This window comes from Bufo gargarizans, chromosome 5 (genome assembly GCF_014858855.1).
Source record: "Bufo gargarizans isolate SCDJY-AF-19 chromosome 5, ASM1485885v1, whole genome shotgun sequence".
Taxonomy (NCBI): domain Eukaryota; kingdom Metazoa; phylum Chordata; class Amphibia; order Anura; family Bufonidae; genus Bufo; species Bufo gargarizans.
This window is the reverse complement of record NC_058084.1, coordinates 21,819,179-21,842,449: the sequence shown is the minus strand read 5'-3', so window position 1 is coordinate 21,842,449 and position 23,271 is coordinate 21,819,179. Positions and strand designations below refer to the sequence as shown.

At 47.0% G+C, this 23,271-nt stretch overlaps 1 protein-coding gene across 1 annotated transcript in view; it reads left to right on the top strand.

Annotated features, from left to right (window-relative positions):
* The window catches only part of LOC122938623 (cytochrome P450 2F2-like), a 201,258-nt gene that overhangs the window by 54,792 nt on the left and 123,195 nt on the right, over positions 1 to 23,271 (top strand). Inside the window, exon 3 of the mRNA XM_044294272.1 lies at positions 8,249 to 8,389. Within this exon, the coding sequence (XP_044150207.1) occupies positions 8,249 to 8,389 (141 nt within the window). The remainder of the gene's footprint in view (positions 1 to 8,248; positions 8,390 to 23,271) is intronic.

Genomic DNA, 23,271 nt, shown 5'->3' with positions numbered 1-23,271 from the left:
AAGCGCTGCGACCTCTTGACCCCGGGTACAATGGAGTCAGGCGTGGCTCTTGACACCCTCGTGACAGCTGGTGGCCATCCCGGGTAAGGGGCATCCTCGGGCCCAGAACGGACGCAGGTCAGTACACCTGGTTACTGATTGTATTCTACTGTGTGGCGCCTGAAGTAGCAGAGACTAGCCTAGGCCTTATAGCAGTTAGATAGTTAGGGTTATATGTTTTGCTAGGCCTTACTGTACTGGACTGCGGCGCAGTATTTGACTTGCAGGCTCTGCTGCATACGCCACCGGCTAGGTGTGAGCTCTTTAGCGGCACAGCATGACTTGCAGGCTCTGCTGTGTGCGCCATCGGGCTAGGCCTGTCCCTCGGACAGGGACGGTGACTGTGGGCCTGGGGTATAACTTAGTCTATGTATACTTATATTGTTGTGTTTTCACTATTGTTAAAGTAAAGTTTCTGTACTTGCATATAAAGCTGGTGTCAGTGTCACTTTTCTTGTCTGTGACTTCGCTGTATCATGGGGAGCCCACCCCGGTACACGGCTTACAGCTACACCGGTTGCAGAAATGGCTGCAGCCTGACATATTGACTCCCACTGCTATGCTGGACCGTCTGTTGGCAGATGTGTTTTGGAGGGCTTTGCTGTACCCTCTCCAGCACTGGATCGGCCAGGTGTCTCCTGGTAATGCCTTAGAGATGGTCGACCTGGTGGATTGCTACAGGGCCACCAGAAATCTGCAGGGGGTTCTTTTGGGAGGGGGCCAATCTAACCCCGGAAATCTCCTTCCCAGACCCAGTGTCCGGTGACAGCCAAACCCACCCAGGACATATCCCCTGCAGACCCAGCCCCGGTGGCTTGCTGGCAGGGTCACAAGCCTGGACACATATGGGCCGACTGTCCCCATTGGGATGAGCCCATGGATACCAACTATGGCTACCGCCACTCAGTGTATGCCAGGAAGCTTTGTGCCACAGGTACCTCAGAGACTGTAGACAATAGCCACCTGTGCCAGGTGGAAGTGGAGGACACTCTGGCGGTGGCACTGCTGGATACAGAGAGCCTGGTATTCCTCGTAAGAGCTGCCCTGGTGTGATCTGTCGAGTATACTAGACGAAAGGTTGACGTTGTGTGCATTCATGGGGACTTAAAAGACTATCCCACCGCCCTGGTCTCTCTATCAACGATGGCTGGCAGGTGGACTCAAGGTATGTGGCCCAGCTCAGGGGGGAGACCATAACCCTGGGAACCTGAGTTCGAAGAGCCAGCGGTAGGGGTGACCGCCACCTTGGTGGAAGAGGGGAGACAACCCCGCTAAGTGTGATGGTGGAAAACAGGGAGGACTTGCCGCCAGGTCCAGAGCTAGCCGACCTCAATGTCTCCAGGGATAATTTTGATACTGTACAACACCGAGACCCAACACTATCCCGAGCCTGGGAAAATGTATTAATAATAGATGGGGAACCACAACAACCGGGGGCAGAGTCAGTGTTTCCCCGTTTTGTGGTTCATCAAGAAATGTATTGAGTAAACCAGCTGTGAGGTGAATCCATTGAACAGTCGGTGGTGCCCCAGGCTTGTCTCAAACTCGTGTTAGAGTTAGCCCACCAGCATGTTCTCGGGGGTCATCTGGTAATGCAAAAAATGCAGGATAGGATTCTACAGCGGTTTTACTGGCCCAGTGTGTTCAGAGAGGTAGAAGAATATTGTATGTCTTGCCGAACCTGCCAGATAACGAGCCCCCAGCCACATTTCCGTAGTCCCCTGGTACCCCTCCCGATTATCAAGGTTCCGTTCGAGCGAATTGCTATGGATCTCATAGGCCTGGCACCGAAGTCTGCTAGAGGACACCAACATATCTTGGTCGTCCTCGACTACGCCACCTGGTACACAGAGTACAAACTCATAGCTAAGGAGTTAATGGAGAGGTTTTCTCGCGTGGGTCTGCCTAAGGAGGTTCTGACTGACCAAGGAAACCCGTTTATGTCCAAGGTCATGAGAGAACTCTGTAAGTTGCTCCACATAAAACAGCTACGGACGTCCGTGTATCTTCCGCAAACGGATGGCCTGGTAGAGAGGTTTAATCAAACATTAAAAAATATGCTAAAAAGAGTGGTCTCTAAGGATGGGAGGGACTGGGACCTTCTTCTGCCCTATCTCTGCCCTATCTCATGTTCGCAGTTCGCAGAGAGGTTCCCAGGCCTCTACTGAGTTCTTACCCTTTGAACTGCTATACGGCAGACACCGTCGCAGTCTGTTGGACGTGGCAAAAGAGGCGTGGGAACAACGACCCCACACCGCACAGAAGCGTTGTTGAGTACGTCACCCAGATGCAAGGATGGATTTAAACAGTTTTACCTCTGGTTAGGGAGCATATGGAGGCAGCGCAGCGAGCCCAGAGTAGGATCTATTATTGGCAGGCTCGGGTATGGACCTTTAACCTGGGTGATCGGGTATTGGTTCTGGTACCAACCGTAGACAGTAAGTTCCTAGCTAGGTGGCAGGGGCCCTACGAGGTGCTTGAAAAAATTGGAAAGGTAGATTACAAGGTACACCAGCCAGGGAGGCAAAAGCCAGAGCAGGTGTACCATGTGAATCTGCTCAAACCCTGGAAAGATAGGGAAATCTGTACGGAAGACAGCCCATGACCAGGGTTCCTAGGGGAAGTGGTCTGGGCCCCTCTGTCTGAAGCAAGGGATGCAGCTGCCACAGTGAAAATTGCTGACAGCCTCTCCTCTAAACAGGCTCAGGAAGCCAAGGAGTTCATTAGTCGGAACACGGATGTGTTCTCAAACCTTCCTGGAAGCACTTCCATAGTCCAACATGACATTATCACTGAACCTCAGGCAAAAGTCCGGTTAAAACCATACCAGGTACCCGAGGCTCGGCGACAAGCCATCACGGAGGAAGTGCAGCTAATGCTCCAGCTAGTTGTCATTGAGGAGTTAAAAAGTGAATGGGCCAGCCCGATAGTCTAAATACCCAAGCCGGACGGGACATTGCGGTTCTGTAACGACTTTTGCAAACTGAATGAGGTGTCCAAATTTGACACATATCCCATGTCCTGAGGGGATGAGCTTATTAAGAAGTTGGGCCAAGCCCTGTATTTTTCTGTTTTGGACCACACCAAAGGGTACTGGAAGGGGCCCTTAATGGAGGCTCCCAAGGAAAAAATGTCTTTCATCACGCCAGAGGGGCTGTATCAGTACAAGGTCTACATGTCGCTCCTGCCACGTTTCAAAGGCTAATGGACATTGTACTCCGTCCACATCGTCGGTACACTTTGGCTTACCTGGAACATATTGTTATCCACAGCACCGACTGGGAACGTCACTTACCTAAAGTACAGGCTGTAGTGGACTTCCTTAGGAAGGCTGTCTTAACCTCTAACCCCAAATAGTGTGCGATACGTTTAGAAGAGATCAAGTACCTGGGGTATGTAATTGGGGCGCGGAATTATCAAACCTCAGGTGAACAAAATTGAGGCAATTAGAAATTGGCCCCGACCTGACACTACTTGACAAGTAAAATCTTTCCTGGGTATGGTGGGGTACTGTATGAGGTTTGTCCCCAATTTTGCTACAGTCGCCGCACCATTGACAGGCCTATTGAAGGGACGTAAGTCAGTGACGTCTCAGTGGAATGAGCAGGCGGAAAAGGCTTTCTTCGCTTTGAAGTCTGACCTGTGTGCGTCCCCGATATTGGTCACGCCAGACTTAAAGAGGGAGTTTTTGGTACAGACCGATGCCTCTGAAATAGGCCTCGGAGCTGTACTCTCTCAGGATATTAATGGTGAAGAACATCCTGTTGTTTTTCTGAGCTGCAAACTCACCCCAGCTGAGACTAGGTACAGTATAGTGGAGAGAGAGTGCCTGGCCATGAAATGGTCACTTGATTCTCTCCGCTATTATCTGTTGGGGAGAAAGTTGCGTCTGATGACCGACCACTCCCCTCTCAAGTGGATGAGCCAGGCAAAAGAGAGGAATGCTCGGGTCGCCAGGTGGTTCTTGTCATTACGAAACTTAAAATTTTCCGTGGAACATAGGGCAGGCAGGTTACAGGGAAACGCAGATGCCCTCTCCCGGGTACACTGTCTGGCGGGTGTTCACCCCCTCAGGGTTGAACAAAGGGGGGAGGTATGTAGGAAGGCGCAGGGGGGCGTCATTGATAGAAGGTATGTGTCACCGAGATTTCTGGCCTCAGTGAGGTAAGAGCCAGTAGTTTTAAGTGTCAGTGGCAGCTAGAGCTGGTTGACACTAATTGTTGTTAGTATGGCTCTAAAGCCGATCCAGGCCGGGTCTTACTGGGAGTAGCCAAAGTGCCACTTCTCCAGGCTGGGTCTTTATTGGCCTATATAAAACCCAATCTCAGCTGGGTGTGGATGATCCTTCATCTCACAAGGAATTTGTGGAGAATCTGTTTTGGGATCTGTGAATTGGTGCCATGCTAAATGCTTGAAAGCCACATGCTGGATCACAGACACCTAAAGCCTGCTGTGGAGGAAAGACTGCTAACCAGGTGAAGATTTTGTTCTATGGACATTGCATGGTGTGAACAAACACCAAGGCGGTGAACGGTCATTTTGTGTTTCCTTTTGTGTGAATCAACACCAAACTGTTTAAGTTAAAGACTTTGTGATAGCCTCTATACTGCGTCTGCTAGCCTGTCTACCAGAGCAAAACCCCAGAGTATATATTATCCAGATTCCACCAATATATTATATTCAATAACGTTTCTATACTGTTTTGTCATGTAAACTAATTTGCATAAACTTGAGCATATGGGATAGACGTGCAAATTAGCAGGATCTGCCATGTTTTTCAGCTGAAACACTATTTGCATGTTTTTCCCCAATATGATCAAGTTTATGCAAATGAGTTTACATGACAAAACGGTATAGAAAGGTTATCGGATATAATATTAGGACAATTAGAAAACTGAAAATATTATGCAGCCCTCCTAAGCAGTGAGAGAAGAGTAAGCTGGCATCCCAAAAAAAAATATTAAAATTTTTGTCATCCTAATGATAATGATCTAGGTGCGCAGGTCCCCCAAGCTATCCAACTCAAATCAGGCAACTTTGAGGATTGCTGGCTTTTTAATAAGTAGAGAGTTGATTTTAAATGTCTCATAGTGCACAACATTGCCATTATAAGGTATGCTGTACTGTACCTGTCTCATGGATAGGTTGTTGGCTTGCACATATCTGGCTTTTAGCATACAGCCTTTGTGTGATTGTCTGTTATATGTTTTTTTTTGCCTTCCTCTGGATCAACTTGCAGGATGACAGGCCGAACTGGATGGACAGATGTCTTTTTTCAGCCTTATGTACTATGTTACTATGTTGTTTATTGTGTGTTATAGGTAATGATTTATTTTAAAAATAATATAGTATCAGCAATAAAATTGATGATAGGTAAGTAAATACTTATAATAAGGTTTATTAATTATAGAAAAAGTAATAACTATAAATAATAAAGAGGTATGGATGATAGATAGCCTAATAAGGATTAGGAGAAGCTATATACAATAAATAAGAAAAGATTATAGGTTTGTTTAATGATAAAAAAAATCTTGAATATTCGGTATTACGAAGATAAAGCATTATATTCTAGATCTTTGCGAATTCTCGAAGTGCTGATATTCGCGATAAAAATGTTTGATTATACAGTTGCAAGGAAAAGTATGTGAACATTTTGGAATGATATGGATTTCTGCACAAAGTGGTCATAAAATGTGATCTGATCTTCATCTAAGTCACAACAATAGACAATCACAGTCTGCTTAACCTAATAACACACAAAGAGTTAAATGTTACCATGTTTTTATTGAACACACCATGTAAACATTCACAGTGCAGGTGGAAAAAGTATGTGTACCCCTAGACTAATGACATCTCCAAGAGCTAATTGGAGTGAGGTGTCAGCCAACTGGAGTCCAATCAATGAGATGAGATTGGATGTGTTGGTTACAGCTGCTCTGCCCTATAAAAAACACACATCAGTTCTGGGTTTGCTTTTCACTAGTAGCATTGTCTGATGTGAGTGATGCCTCACCCAAAAGAGGGTTATAAAAGTAGCTCCAAAAGCCTTGCTGTTCATCAGTCCAAATTGTCTATAAATGGAGAAAGTTTAGCACTGCTGCTACTCTCCCTGGGAGTGGCCGTCCTGTAAAGATGACTGTAAGAGCACAGCACAGACTGCTCAATGAGGTGAAGCAGAGTCCTAGAGTGTCAGCTAAAGACTTACAAAAGTCTCTGGCATATGCTAACATCCCTGTTAGCGAATCTACGATACGTAAAACACTAAACAAGAATGGATTTCATGGGAGGATACCACAGAGGAAGCCACTGCTGTCCAAAAAAAACATTGCTACACATTTACAGTTTGCACAAGAGCCCCTGGATGTTCCACAGCAGTACTGGCAAAATATTCTGTAGACCAGGCATCCTCAAACTGCGGCCCTCCAGCTGTTGTGAAACTACAACTCCCACAATGCCCTGCTGTAGTCTGATACCTGTAGGCTGTTCGGGCATGCTGGGAGTTGTAGTTTTGCAACAGCTGGAGGGCCGCAATTTGAGGATGCCTGCTGTAGACAGATGAAACCAAAGTTGAGTTATCATTAAATGAAAAATGAATTCCCAAGTTTATCAAGACATTTTGCAGGAGAACTTAAGGTCATCTGTCCACCAGCTGAAGCTCAACAGAAGATGGGTGCTGCAACAGGACAACAACCCAAAGCATAGAAGTAAATCAACAACAGAATGGCTTAATGGCTGTCACCTCCATATGGCCATATACAGTGCTTACATGGCTCTGTAGCACACCTATACAGGATTGTAATGGTACCTTTGTTCTTTTCTTTAGACTTCCACCAGCAGGAAAAATTTAGTTTAATTCATATGCAAATGAGCACTCGCAAGTGCCCAGGGGCAGCGTTCAGTGTGTAGGTGCCCAGGCTGCTCTGCCTTCTTTTCACTTTACTCCTCCCCAGTCTCTGCCTTTGCCCGCCCTCCAAGTCTCTTGCCTCATCGATAGGTCGGGACTTGGAGGGCGGGCAAAGGAAGATACTAGGGAGGAGTAAAGTGAAAAGAAGGCAGAGCAGCCTGGGCTCCTACACACTGAACTCCTCCCCTGGGCAGTATTGCAAAGGCCAAAAAAAAGAAAAGGAGTGGATCCAAAACAGAGATATCACTTGATTGGAAAGTTTGCATGTCTTCTGTGTTTTGTACCCACTCCTGCTTTTGGCTCCCAAATCATAAGCACATCCTGCTACAAAATAGGAACTGTGTGATACAGGCCTTATGGATGCTCCAAAGACAAGATCCGTTGTGTTTATTATTTTTCCGTCCTTCTGACAGATCAGAAGAAGGGTAAAATAAATGGTGATCTCAACAAGGCCAAACAGGGACAATAGTGGCCCCGTCATATAGTGGGGAGGGGGGCAACTGCATGAGAAGTCAACATAGTGACCCTGTCACAGAATGGTGAGGGTGCAACAGCATGAGGAGTCAACACAGTGGCCCTGTGGTAGGGTGGTGAGATGGCAACAGCATGAGGGGTCAATACAGTGGCCCAGTAACTGAGTGGTGAGGTGGCAACAGCATGAGGCTATGACATCACAGGGGCTGGCTAGCTGCTGATTGGCTGGCTGCATGCATGGCATTATGGGTGTTCCCAGGTTTCTTACTTCCTTGTTCTAACATGTGCAGCAGCCATTTTAATTTGTTACCACAAAGCGAGAGGAAATGCGACCTCGGGACAAATCAAATTTTTCTTGAAATTTGAATCAAATTCCACTTCATGAACTTTAATTTGCTCATCTCTATCAGCCAGTCTAATTTGGAGCTGACCTTGGAACCAATAGCCAGAATATCAGATATCCTATTAAAGCTTATTGATGAGTTCCGCATGATTAAAAACAAGTACTTTACAGTGGACGTCCGTATCTCCTGTATGCACAGAGCCTGGGCTCTCAGAATTGTTTCCTCTGATCTACCTAACGGACTTCAGTCAGATACTGGGTGCAGCAATTCTAAGGCACATAAACAAAGGGTCAGTTAAATTACACTATTGTCTGGGAGGTGCAGGTGAAAGCTCTCATTACCTCGTGTGAGAGAGGTCACAGAACTAAAACCACACTAGAAGAAGAGAAATGTGACCCTAAGTTGTGGGAGGAACAATCCTCTAATCATCATACAAGAATATTGTACTCTATTAAGCATTAATATTTTCATGTTCTTATCTCCTTAGATTTTCATGGACTACGATGGCGTCCATTCCGCCGCTTCACCTTGGCATTACTTAGGGAATTGGGAATGGGGAAGAGGACCTTGGAGTTGAGAGTATTGGAAGAGACCAAGTATCTCAACCAGGCTGTATCAGAGACTGAAGGTAGGTGCACTCCCCACCACTATCACATCACACATAACACCTTCAAGAAAAAGTAACTGTTGCAGTACCTCACAGCAGGGGTACTTGCAATTTTTTTGCTGTTTAATGCTTATTATGTTATTAAATGTTATGTTCTGTATCCCCAGTTTGTATCCCCAGTTTGGTAATGTATGGAAGCGAAAGAGTTAATCAACTCTGGTAAAGCCCCTACAGAAACCTTAGGTGTGGATCCTGGTTTCACCCCTTGCTCAGTCTTGAGAGTTCTAGATTAGAGTTAGCTGAGGGAGGGAGCAACTCCATGAGCTCCGTATCACAGCATTGTACTGAAGCTACAGAGAATTACCTTCTCTGAGGATTATCTACGGAAAAGAAAACCTCACCTTTTCTACAGTACTCAAGAAGGAAAGACAAGAAGGATAAAATGGACACAGGAGCAGTAAAGTATTTTGCTGTCTAAAGCTAAAGACTTTACTGCAGTGAGGGTAATACTGCTAAGACACCCTTCTCACTTGGGCATGACCTAGACAGTCATAGCTGAAAACCTGTAGAAAACTACTTCCAATTTTCAAAAATAATATTGGAACCCATAGCTTCTGCAAAAAGAGACTTTGGGAAAATGGGGAGGAGAGAATACTTTAACCCCCATTTTTTTCAGATCCATACAAAACCATCTGGGAAAGATTTGCACTGTGCATTGTTGGAACCATGTTATACTACAACCTTCATTTTGCACTACAGTAAAGAGAGACATTTATTCTGTTAATGCTGGCCTGGTTACTGATTCTAACACCATATTCCGGCCATTGCATACCCTACATGCCCTGCCTTGCACCCATACAAACTTTAACACCAAGGGCACCGCAAACTAACATGAGGCAGGATCCCTAACACCAGGGAGTGCCACAAGGGAAAAAAGGGTGAGATACCGCAGCTGTACAGACAGACAAATGCCTTTGGAACAACTAATTGCAACTGGTGTGATATAACAGTTGCCCCCCAAAAAAATCGGATTGAGGCAGGGGTGTGATATACCTAAATTATAATTTCTATATAGTGCATTTGTATAGTGCAGCATTTGTGTGCCGTTCTGCTGAGATACCGCAGCTATACAGACAGACAAACGCTATCAGAACAACTTATTGCAACTAGTGAGATATACCAGTTGCCCCTAAAAAAATTGATTAAGGGGTTCTATATATCTGCTTCCAAAAATACTGCTCTTCTCTAGGGACTTTAATACAGGGTCATTTTGAAAATGACAGGCAGAGGAAGAGGCAAGCCATTCCGCAGGGGTGGTAGGGATCGGGCAGGTGCACCAGGCTGGAGCCTAAGTGGGAAGTTGGAGAAGGTGCATGTGATTACGTCAAAGGATGCACCAGAGTTGGTTGAGTGGCTCACTCATCCTTCCGATTCTGCACCCTCCTCATCTTCTGTATCAGCACCCTCCTCATGCTCTGCTGTGTGCACCACCAAAGACACCACCAACATAGCCTCTCCACTCGAGTCAGAGGAATTATTTTCCCATCAATTCCCAGACCTTACTGTTGCGCTGCCATTCTTTGCATTGGATGAGGAAGAGGAGGTAGCAATGGCCGCCACCCAGTGGTCTGACGACAGTACCCAGATTACCCCAAGGAGGGTGGTCCCCGCTGTTGCTGCCTACTCCGAGATCTCTAATGTCAGTGTTGGTGAAGGTGAAGATGATGACGTGTCAATGGACGTCACGTGGCTGCCCACAAGAGAGGAAGAGGAGGGGAGTTCAGAGGGAGAGACAGAGCAGCAGATAGGGAGGAGAAGGAGGAGAAGCAGGCAAAACTCGCAGTGCACAGGAGGCAAAAAGCAGACTGCAAATGTATCTGGAGCGAGCCATCCACCATGCACGGTCGTATCTTGCGCTCCCAGGAGGCCAGCACATGGCTCCGCAATGTGGGCTTTTTTTTTTACTTGTCAGCTGCTGATAATAGTGTTGCCATCTGCAGCCTGGGCTGTCAACGCATAAGTTGCGGTAAACCCAACACTCACCTATGGACGACCGGCTTAAGAAGGCACCTGGTTTCCCATCACCGAGCCCACTGGGAGCAATGCCATCAGAACCCAGAAAGACACACTCGCGCCGCTCCACGTCCTGCCTCTTCTCCTTCTCCTATTTCCTCCCATTTGTTCTCCAATCCTCCCATGCTGTTGTCGCATTCATCTGGCACAAGGCCGGCCCAAATGTTTGAGCTTAAAAAAATGATGACGCCGGATAATCCTCTTGCCCAAGGCTGACCGCTGGCTTGTCGGTATTGCTAGCCAACCAACTACTGCCATATAAATTGGTGGACTCAGACTCCTTTAGAAAATTTGTGGCCACTGGCACACCACAATGGAAGGTCCCTGGAAGGAAATATTTCTCCCAGAAGGGCGTCCCTGAACTATATTGCCATGTTCAGCGGCAAGTTAATATATCTCTACCACATAGTGTCTGTGCCAAGATACATCTGACCACAGACACGTGGTCTATCAAACACGGGCAGGGAAGGTACATAACTTTTACTGCCTACTGGATGAACCTTCTGACGGCCATCAAGCATGTAACCCTTGACACTCATGTGAATTTGGTGTTACCGCCATGGATTGAATACAGGCCTACCTCTTCTTCTCCTCCTCCGACTCCATCCTCTGTCTCCTCCTTGGCTGACTCCTCCTTTTCCACTGCTACCGCCTCTTCCACTGCACCCCCCAAGCTCCCCAGAACCTCTTCAACGTGCCAGGTGAGACGTTGCCATGCTGTGCTGCGGTTGTTGTGCCTGGAAGCCAAGATCCACACCGGTCCTGCACTGCTTTCAGCTCTGCGGTCACAGGCCGATCAGTGGCTAACCCTACTCAATTTGACAGTTGGTAAAGTGGTGTTTGACAACGGTGCCAATCTGCTGAGCGTGCTAAAACAGGGCAAAATGATACACTTGCCATGCATGGCACACGTCCTGAACTTAGTCGTGCAGTGATTCGTTGCCAAATACCCCGGAGTCCAGACGTCTTGTCGTAGGCCAGGAAAATCTCTGCCCATTTAAGAATATCTGCTTCTGCGTAGTGATGGAGCTCCGCACACTAAATTAACTGGTGCCAGCAAGGACTTGGTAGTCATACTTGTAGAAGAGAAAATAGTGGCACACAGGAATATATTTGCAATTGTGTATCATTTATTGATTAAGCATCATAATTTTTTGACTCATGATCCAGGTACTTCATGCATTATTATAGCCACTTTTAGTAAACATATCGACCGGACGTTTCGATTCTAGTTGGACCTTCTTCAGCAGTCTAGTTATCTGTGATACAATGACAATATGGATCCCATTAAATGCCCGTTGTACATGGTCAAAATATGGTGTAAAACACTATAGAAATCAAGGCTTAAAATAAATTATAGAGCAAGTTCTTTGGAGAATAGGGCTGTCTATAGTAGGAGGAGTACAGACCCCTATTGCAGGAAAGTGGGAATGAGAGGATGAAAGTAAAGAGGTAGATGATTAGTTAGAAAACATGATGGAGGCATGTCCTGAAGGGTAACAAGGCGATACAAGGCTAACCGGAAATATAAGGGGGGAAAAAAAAAACCAAGAAATATGGGCAGCACCGAGGCTGAATGGCTAAACCATTAGTGTGTTGTTATGCGCATTGGAACAGTGCTATATGTATCTAACAGTTTTATGAGCAAGGGTTTCTATACTACATAGGGCAAGGGCCAATATTCTACTCATATGCGATCACCTTATTACAAATACACATTACATAGGAAATGGAGAATTTAGGATAGATAAGATAAGATAAGATGCCTTTATTGTCACTGTACAATACAATATAATACCACGTACAATACAATGAAATGTTGTTTGGAGCAATCCTAGATGCCATGGAGAGAGGAACAAGAACTGACATTTAAACTAAAGCATTACACTAGAAAAAAAAAAAACATTGCACTAGAAGGCATTACTATTCACAGTTCACAGCATATATATAGCAAGAGCAAAGTAGGAAGTGCTTGTGAGTACATATATATATATATATATATATATATATATATATATATATATATACATATATACACTGATTCAGACACCACTGCAGACAAGAGGTCATCATGGGTTCATGATATATGGGTAGAAGTGGTTAATGAAGGATAAATGGGGGGGGGGGGATATGAAGGATAAATAGTGCAAAAGAAAAGATTATCCTATAGAGAGTGAAAAATCATTGTTATACATAATTAATAAGCATCATTGTCCTCAAAGGCACCTGATTTTAGAGGGTAGGGAAAAGGAGGGGAAAAGGAGGGGAAAAGGGGGGAAAAAGGAGGAAAAAAGGAGGAAAAAAGGAACGGGGAAAAGGGAAGGGGAGAAAGGTGGGGGAGTAAGGAACAGGTGGGGGGGGGGGGTCTCACCCTCACCAGATTGCGACTAGAGATTCAACGGGTCTGAAAGAAAATAGAATTCATATTACACTTCAAGAATATGGAAACAACAACCAAAATATGTAAATAAAATTCATACATTAATGAAAAAATTGCATTCACGGTTTAGTCCATTGGGCGACAGGGTTCCAAGCTTGTGAATCCATTGGGCCGCTCTCTGTTTTAGAATCAATGTCCCGATGGCATTCAAAGAAGATCACGTATATACCCATCCCCTATTTTGTAAATTTGCAATCATCTGGCTTTGATTTATCAATAAAATCTTTTGCATGTGGAGGGGCCCCGAACCCACTAATTTGTCCAGGATCTGAACCAGGTATATACTGAGTTGAGCTTCACCAGTCACACAGGTAGGGACCAGATTAGTTTACTGGACACCATGGTCAAGATTGACCAGAGTGGTAACATCACAGTGGACCTATACAACAAACCCACGGACCAAAGTAGCTTACTCCACTACAAAAGTTGTCACCCTAAAGCAACTAAGAAATCCCTACCCCAATCACAGTACTCACGTGTTAACCGAATAGTGTCTGATCAAGACATAAAAAAAAGAGAGACTTAAAGGGAACCTGTCACCAGTTATATGGTGTCCTAACTAAGGGCAACATAAATAAGTGACTGATTCTCTTAGCAAAATGCTGGGTCACTTTCTTTAATTGACCCAGTCAATCTGCCAACATCTTGTATTGAAAATCTCCAGCTGATAATGATGAGTCATGAATATTCATGAGCTCCTGACTCTCCCCGCCCACCTGCTGCTGAATGACAGTTTGTTTCCATATGAATCAGCAGCAGGTGGGCAGGGGAGTGGCTATAGCTCTGAATTAAATATACGCTGGACTCAAATCAACTCATTCACATACGGCATGCGGCATCTTTGTGTGTATATTATGAGGTAACCATCTGTCACACCAGTAAGGGAATACATCTAAGGTACTTTTTAGTAGTTAATGATTGTATATAATTAGTTAGATTATAATCAAATATCAACATGGTATGTTCCCTTTAACCCCTTCCCGACCTATGACGAGTATACACGTCATGGCATTAAACTGTCACCATGTCTGCAGACATGGTGACAGCGCTGAGTGCCGGCTGTTACACACAGCCAGGCACCCAGGGTCAATGCCGAGGGGGGTCCTGTGACCCCCCCGTATTGGCGATCGCTGCGCTTTCTGTAGTTTCTGATCCCTGCGGGGATCAGAAACTTTAAAATTACCAAAATAAAGGTTTTTTTACCCCCCCTGCACCCCTGAATGATTTCATGGCGGTGAGAGGTGCAGGAGGGGTGTTGCGGGCGGTGCGGGAGGCGGGCGGTGCGGCAGGCGGGATCGCGATCCCCGCCCACCTCCCCTTGAATAATCGTTGGTGGTTAGTGGGTATACCAGGGTGTCAGTACATTGCTGACACCCTGGTATAAACGGCTGACATCGCTGCGTTCGTACGGACCGCTGTATGTAAAAGGTTAACAGTCAGGGAGCTCCCTCCCTCTCTCATCGGGGGGCTGCTGTGCCTTTGCAGCCCCCCGATGGGATGAGGGAGAGAGCCCCCAGACAGCCCCCCGACACCCCAGTCCTCACCCTTCCCCGTCTGCACAGTTGTGGTGGCGGTGGTGGTGTTTGCTGGGTGGCAGGTGCCACTGTCACTCTACAAGGGGGGAGGAAGAGGCTGAGACTGCAGCAGAAGAGGGGGCAAGAGAAGCCTGAGATCTTTTGTGGTTTTTGAAGTGTCTACTTCACTGCAGCTCATGCTTTACACTTAGATGCCTGGTCATGCAGGTGCCTGGTCATGCAGGTTGTGCTCAGGTTTAGAACATTTATGCCTCCCTTCAGGCTCTGATTGCACAGCGTGCAAACCACTTGCGTCTTGTTGTCAGCACATTGTCTGAAGAACTGCCATGCCAGGGAACTCCTTGGAGCTGGCTTTGGTGTGCTCAGTCCCTGGGTGCGGTGGGCAGTAGCAGGCGTACTGTCTATGGGATGTCCGCTCTGCTTTTGCACCCTGCTTCCTCTTTTGCTGTGCTGTGTGACCACCCGCTCTTCCTCCGAACTGCACACGTCACTTGTATGACCTTGATTCCATGTGGGGTCTAGGACCTCATCATCCTCCAGATCATCTTCCATTCAATCCTCAACCCTGCCCTCCTTGCCAGTCTGCACACTGTGGAAAGCCGCAGCAGTTGGCACCTGTGTTTCGTCATCATCAGAGACATGCTGCGGTGGTCCTCCCATGTACTCATCCTGAAACATAAGTGTGCAGCCAGCCAGTCGCAGGGGGAACATGTGAGGTTCACGGTAGACCGATGAGGGGTCAAATGGTATAACACACAGTTCATCAGTTTACTCACGGTTAGCAGAAAGCCTCCCTGGGCCGGCAGCACAGTGTTGAGGTGGACAGCACGAAATCCTCTGGGGCACGCTCTGTGGTAGGAAGCATCAGCCAAGATGGTGGTTGAGGTGCCCTTGATGTTAAGGGTGCTTAAGGTGCTTGTTGCGGCTGAGTCCTTTGATGTTTTTTGTCGTGACACCAGTACCGTTAATGGTGCTACAACCATAGGTAGTAATAATGAGGTAGACAGTGGTAAGATGCAACTCACAACTTTTACTTTAGATGTCTTTCAGTTGCAGTAGTACAAAAATGCAGCCTTTAGATGGTACAGAGACAATTATGCAAATCCACAGTTTAAGGCATGTCAGGTTTTTGGTTGGTTTTGGAGCAGTAAGTTAGGTGTACCTGGTTCCTTTAGATGCTTTGGATCCTATTCCTTGACTTTCCCTACAAGCTGAATATTTGTAGACCGGAAAACTCAACTGTCCCTCAGAAGGTTGGTGTGGCTGCCAGAAGCTATAAACCTCCACCATGCAAAGGTGTCTGTGGACCTAAATAATGGCTCTTATCACCGATGAATTACTAGGAATGCTAGTTTCTTTTCCAGGGAGGCAAACTATTCTCCTACTGGTCAGGGATGCAAGTCTATAGTCCAGCTACAGAAGGAAAACGCTCTTCTGCGCCTAACATCTGAGTAAACACCTCCTAGCGAAGTTGGCTCCACTCACTAATCTGTGTTGCAAAGTCTTCACTCTATCTTTCCTCCCACTAACTTGATCTGACTACCTCAGATCTACCCACTTCTGAACTACATCCTAGTTTCAACTCCTCTCTACTCCCTCCTGGTCTCAACTGAACTGACTAACTAGGCCTAACCTAGGTACATATAAGACAGATGTCAGATGACCTAATTGTTACCCAGGGCCTCTTGTGTTTGCCGCCCAGGAAGCCCATGAGAGGGGTCCCCATTTCTGGAGCGACAAAACATTAAAATGGCTCCAACAGCTGGAATACTGTCCAGATTTGGCAGACATGGTGGCTGAGGCATGTCTTAGGTGTCGGCCCTGTGGGCTGAGTAAGAGTACTGAACAGCGGGCTCCTGTCTAAGCCATCTGGACCCCGGCCCCCCTAGAGCTCCTCATGCTCAATTATGTAAAGTTTGGGTACTCTACCTCGGGACACTCGTACTGGCTAGTCATGATAGATCATTTCACAAAGTATGTGGTGGCTGTAGCCACCAGACACCGGACGGCACAGTCGGCCGCTAAAGCGGTCTGCAAACACTTTATACAAGTGTTCAGGTGTCCATAGAGGAGACATTCGTACCAGTGGCATATTTTCAGCGTACTCTAATGAATGATCTGTACCAACTGTATGGGCTCTAACGTTTCCGCACCACCCCATATCACCCCAGGGAAAGAGGGCGTGCAAGCAGTTCAACAGCACCTTGCTCCAGATGTTTCAGACTGTGAAGAACAGCCAAAAGGCTTAGTGGCCCGGGTATCTACCTGAACTGATGTGGGCCTATAACAACAGGGTACGCATTACCAATGGATATTCCCCACATATGCTCATGTTTGGGAGAGCCGGACAGGAGATTAAAGATCTCCACATGCCCAATCCTATGGAGCCACCACAGTGAAATACCACCGCATGGGTGCAAGAGCACCACCACCGGCTGAGAGCCATCCACAAGGTTGCGGGCGAGCGCCTGAGACAAGTGGTACACCCTAACCCAAGACCAGTGGAGAGGGATGGGTATGCCCCAGGTGATCGAGTGATGGTCAGAGCCAAGCGGCTGGGAAGCTGGATGGGTGGTGGGAGATGGTCCCATACACTGTGAAAAGGAGGGTAGACCCTGCCATCCCGGTCTATGCGGTAGAGCCAATAGGGACAGGGGGGCCCTCACGACACTTGGACTGTAACATGTTGAGAAGTTGTAATTTTTATGAGCCCGTGTGCATGGAGGAGATGTTTCCTCCTGCTCAGTGTACAGAGGAAATCCCTTTAGAGGAGAAGGAATGGTGGGTTGTCCCTGCCCCAGTACCCACAGAGTCTTTGGCCGTGGCAAGTTTGCCATCCAGGGAAAGTGTTGAGTAGTCAGCAGCTCCTCCCCCATTAGATGTGCCTGACGTCCCCAGTGCTTCTGAGCCAATTACTCTGCAAAGGTCAACCAGGCCCAATGCTGGTGTGCCCCCACAGCACTATGCCCAGGATAAGTTAGTATAGGGAGAGTTGCCAAGGACAACAACCTCTAGTTGGCTGGCATGTGAGATGGGGGAAACAGCTCTCATTGTCTGAACACTGTTTGTGTAAATTGTTAAATATCTGGACTGACATTCTGCTGTTTGGCCACAAGATGCTGTTGTTTCCTGAAGACGGCTAACAGATGGCATATTTTTCCATATTAATGAGAGGTGGGCTTACAAAGCCTAGAGAGGAAGAGATAGAGCAGCCTTCTTGGGGAGAGCTTGGAAGAGGATCCAGGATCTATGTGTGAGGAGGACCCATTGACATCCAGGTGTGGGAGCACACTTCGGTGAACAGAGCTGCAGCCCAGTGAAGCTGAGTGTGTCAAAGGCCCTGATACTGTCCAGAGAAATGAGGATTGCTTCCAGGAACGCTGATGAGAGCTGAGGAGCAAATCAACATACATTGTGGCACTGCATGATTGTTGGAGAAGCTTTTGGTCAGTTCAAAGCCACCAGCGGATGCAGAGAAGACCCGGGTCGGTAAGACTGACCGTGCACGCACCTCACCACAGTGTTGGCACCTAGAATGCTAGAGACTGAGAACAGGCCTGTAGTCAGTTAGATAGGATTTCTCTCAGGTATTGATGTCTGTTCATTGCAAGGACTCCACAATTTAAAGTGACATTTAACACTGGAGAGCTGATAAACTTCCCCACAAACTTAAGCCAGGCTGTGTTTTTCTCAGAAGGAATATGCTGGCATGTGCTACAAGACCAGTTATGGTAGGGGGAAAACTGTAGAGCACTGTACGTTTGGGAGCAGTTGCGCTGCACCGCAGGCAATCCCATACCACATACCCATACAGTTGTTCTTGATTTTTAGGGTAATAACAGGTAAGGCGTGGCTGTTTAGTTGTGCCTGCCAGTAGGTAAATTACCGCACTTTTCTCCGGCTTCCCTTGGAGGGCGCTGCTCTGTGCAGCACAAGGGTCTCAGCCTTTGGCTGAGTGTATGTAAATTTATTGTGTGTTCAAAGCATTTGTGGTCGTGCTCATTGTCACGTTTAAGTAAAATACTGTTTTGACAAAAGCTGGTGGTGGAGTTGCTCTCCTCATTTGTGAGTTTGCTGTATCCTGGGGAGCCCACCCTGGCACATGGCTTACATAGCAGCCCCAGCTATCCGGCCAGTAGTGGTAGCAGCAGGCTTCACACATATATTCCACAGTGGGTATATAAGGAGTGTGATAGGCTGTCTGCACACATATCCCTTGTTGAATATATAAGGTATGTTATAGTCTGTCTGCATTCATATCCCTCGGTGGGTATATAAGGTGTGTCATCTGTTTTCTGCACATATCCCTCAGTGGGTATATTAGGTGTAATAGGCTGTCTGCACACATATCCCTCAGTGGGTATATAAGTTGTGTGATAGGCTGTGTGCACACATATCCCTCAGTGGGTATATTAGATGTAATAGGCTGTCTCCACACATATCCCTCGGTGGGTATATAAGGGGTGTGATAGGCTGTCTGCACACATATCCCTCAGTGGGTATATATGGTATGTTATAGGCTGTCTCCACACATATCCCTCAGTGGGTATATAAGGGGTGTGATAGGCTGTCTGCACACATATACATCGGTGGGTATACAGTATATGGTATGTGATAGGCTGTCATTACAGTACGTTGCATACATTTACTTTCAATAATATGGGCAGAACACTCCCTGTCTGGCAAAATGTATTATGACACTACCTATATAACTACTGCAATGCAGAATAAACACATAAACAGGAAAATGGAAACCTAGCTAGTCTGAGACTAAAACTATAATGTCAGTTATAGGTCTGAGATAAATTCTGGCGGTCTCATTTATTATAATCTTGACCACCACCTTTCTAACCTTGCCATCTTTGCTTGGTAGTGCATTGACAACAAGTCCTACAGGCCACTCATTCCTGCCCTCTTGGCTATCCTTCAACAGAACAACATCACCCACATTTGGGCGATCCTCAGTCCACATACTACGGCGCTGCAAAGTTGACAGATACTCTCTCCTCCATCTTTTCCAAAAGGTGTCTGTCAAGCATTGCACTTGCTTCCATTGTTTCGCATGAACATGTGTTGTACTTATGTTTCCAGATGGAGCAGACAAAGAGTTCACCTTTTGAGTCAACCACATTGCTGCGGTAAGGTACATAGGTGTTTCTGGGTCTGAGGACCCAGGGACTACAGGCAGGGCATTAATAATAGCTGTAACCTCTGCCATAAAGGTGCTTAAAGTCTCATGGGTCAAGTGAGCAGGTTTAGTTTGTAGCAACATAGCGTCCAAGATTTGCCTGGCTATACCTATAAGTCTTTCCCAGACACCACCCCTGTGTGAGGAGTGTTGAGGGTTAAAGACCCATGTACAGCCTCTGTCTTGGAGAAAGTCTTGCAATTGTGAGTCGCTGGCACAAATGCTAAGTTCCTTGCAAGCTCCCACAAAGTGAGTTCCTCTGTCAGAACGGAGTAGTTTTGCTATGCCACAAATCGAGAAGAATCTCCTCAAGGCATTAATAAAGCTTGATGTTGACATGGCTTCAGTTAGGTCTAGTAGACAAGCAAGTGAAAAGGACTACCCATTGTTTGCTGTCAGCACTGCCTCCTCTAGTGCGATGGGTTAAAACTGACAACGGACCAAACACATCTAAGCCCACATTGGTGAAAGATGGTTGATAGTGTTGAGCGAGCATGCTCGGCCAAATACCTGTTCGGCTTGAGCATTTTTATGCTCAGCACATGGTGGTACTTGGCCAAGTACCGCATATGCTCGAGCGCCATGCTTGAGTCTCCTTCCTGCACGTTTCGCGGCTGCTAAGCAGGTAAGTACTGCCATCACTGTAATGTCAGTAGCCATGTTGGCTACTGGCATTACAGTGATTGGCTGGCTGGAATGTATCATCGGGTGCTATATAGCACCCGATGACGCGGGTTCGGCTCATTGTGAGTCAGGGAGAGCTGCACTTATTAAGGGGCAGATAGTGTAGGGAGTGTGATCACAATATATTCGATAGAAAACCTTTCAAAGACCCAAAAGTCCTTTTAAGGACTATTGTGTGTGGTGGCAGCAATACAATTTAGCCAGCAATTTTTTTCCCCATACTTTGCAATACTTTTTCGATAGAGGGTGTCTGCAGTGACTTGTGACATCTGTGCTGCAATACCTTCTGTGTGTCAGGGCCAGATAAAATGAAAAAAATATTGCTGACAACAAATATATATATATATTTTTTCCATAATTTATTCACATTGTCACATCTGCACTGCAATAGCGTGTGTGTGTCAGGGCCAGAGAGTGGGGAAAATATTGAAGAAAGCAATTATATTTTTCCATAATTTATCCACACTTTGCCTATAAACGGTGTCTGCAGTGAATTGTCACATCTGTGCTGCAATAGCGTCGGTCAGGGCCAGATATTGCGAAAACTATTATATTTTTTCCATAAGTTATCCACATTTTTCCTATAAACGGTCCCTTATAACATGATATAACTTTTAATATGTGTGAGCAGGGGCAAATAACAACTTGCAGGATGACAGGCCGAACTGGATGGACAAATGTCTTTTTTCGGCCTTATATACTATGTTACTATGTTTATGTTAATATGAAGAAGTCGAGCATTCAGGGACGGTGAAGTAGCCGTGATGCTGATGGTTCACGCAGAGGCGGTGGCCCTGGGCGCGGTGAAACTGTGTCTGCTGCCAGAGCACAAGGAAAACAATCATCCTAGATACCTAGCTTCATGTTCCAGTTTGCAGGGTGTCGCAGGACACCACTCTTGAAGTCAGACCAGTGCGGTTGGATTGCAGCAGATAATGCTTCCAGTCGGTTAAGCACCACTCTGTCTTCCACCAAGTCCAGTCTCAGTGGCCAAGAGTCTGATCCACACAATCCTCACCCTGATCCTCCTTTCTCCCACCATTTATAGTCTGGCCAAACAAGTGATCCCGCACTTTGATATTCCAAGGACCTCTTTGCATTGCCATTAATTGATTTGGCCCTCTCACAAGAACATGATGCTGGGGAACAGCAATTAGTGTTTAATGAGGTGGATGATGATGAGACACAGTTGCCATTGACTCAACAGCAAATACTGTATCAAGAGGTTGATGAAGAGGATGACACACAGTTGTCAATCACTGAGGTTGTGGTTAGGTCAACAAATCAGGAGGATAATCAGAGTGAAGAGGTGGAAGAGGAGGTGCTGGAAGACGAGGTCACTGACCCGACCTGGGAAGGTCGCAACAAGCTGAGCGAGGAGAGCAGTACAGAGAGGGAGGGATCTGAAGCACAGCAACAGGCTGAAAGAGGCAGTGGGGTGGCAAAAGGTAGAAGGCGGGCACCACTGAACAGGCCCGCAACTGTTCTAAGGAGCACCCCCTTGCGTAAATTTCCCTTGCCAAGGGGTAGGTGTTTGGCAGTATAGCGCTTTTTTGAGGAAAGTGCGGACGACAAATGAATAGTAGTTTACAACCTGTGCCACACCAAAATGAGCCGGAGCATGAACACAAGCAACCTCACCAGCATGATCCACCACATGCACCTAATAGGTGGGCCGAACGCCTGGGTCCACCATCTGTGTCTGCGGGTCACACCACTGCCTGCTCTTCCCCTGTGTTACGTGCTGCCCAATCCCCTGTCCAAGACGCAGGCCCAAATGCCTTCCGCCCTGCACCTGGACCTTTGCAAGCATCATTAGCGACCACATCACTTTCCTGTCCCAGCACAGCGTCCAAATGTCATTACTCCAGGCATTTGAACGCAAGCGCAAATCCCCAGCCATCCACCTACAGGCCATAGCACTAAATATGCAGCTTTCCAAATTACTGGCCCTGGAGATGTTGCCATTTAGGCTTGTGGACACTGAGGCTTTTCACAGCCAGATGGAGGCGGCTGTATCATGGATGGTACTCTGTCCCCAGCTGAGTGTCAGGCATTTGGCAGCCTGATGTCGGTGGCTGTCCCTCGTTAAACAGTCCCCAGCCACCACTATTTTTCAAGGTGTGCTGTGCCAGTCTTACACCAACATGTGTCCCTTAACATCACACGTGCCCTGACCAACACAGTTACTGGGAACTGGACACATGAACAAGTGCTTTCGGCCAGGGACGCTACATTTTCCTGAAAGCACACTGGGTGAATGTTGTGAAGGCCGGGAGCGACTTGTACCCTGGAATGGCACAGGTGCTACCAATGCCAAGGATTGTGGGCCCCAATTCCATCAGGATTTCCACCACCACCTACATTAGTTGCTCCAATCCCCACTTCTCCTCCTCCGCCTCCTCCTCCACTTCAACCTCCGAAGTATCCATGTGCAGCACCAGTCTGCCATCAGTCGGTACCTGGAAGCATTGTAGCACTGCAGTGGGGAAGTGGCAACAGGTCGTGCTGAAGATGATCTGCCTAGGTGACAAACAGCACACCGCCACAGAGCTATGGCAGGGGATAAGAGACCAGACTGAGCTGTGGCTCTTGCCACTCAACCTAGAACCAGGCATGGTTGTGTCTGATAATGGCCGTAACTTGGTAGCGACTTTGGGGATGTGGGCAACCTTAGACACATCCCATGCCTTGCCAACATATTCAACCTTGTGGTTCAGCGGTTTCTAAACACATACTCCAATTTATCAGAGCTACTGTGAAGGTGCGCCGCATGTGTCACCTACAGTTTCAGCCGGTCTGTCAACACTTCAGCAGCTCTAAAAAATTGCCAGCTCACCAGCTGTTGTGCAACGTGAACACGCGCTGGAACTCCGCGTTCCACATGTTTGCCAGGCTTTGCGAGCAGCAGAGGGCAGTTGTGGAATGCCAGCTGCAACATGGTCGTCACCTCTTCAGTCAGCTTCCGCTATTCACAAGCGAG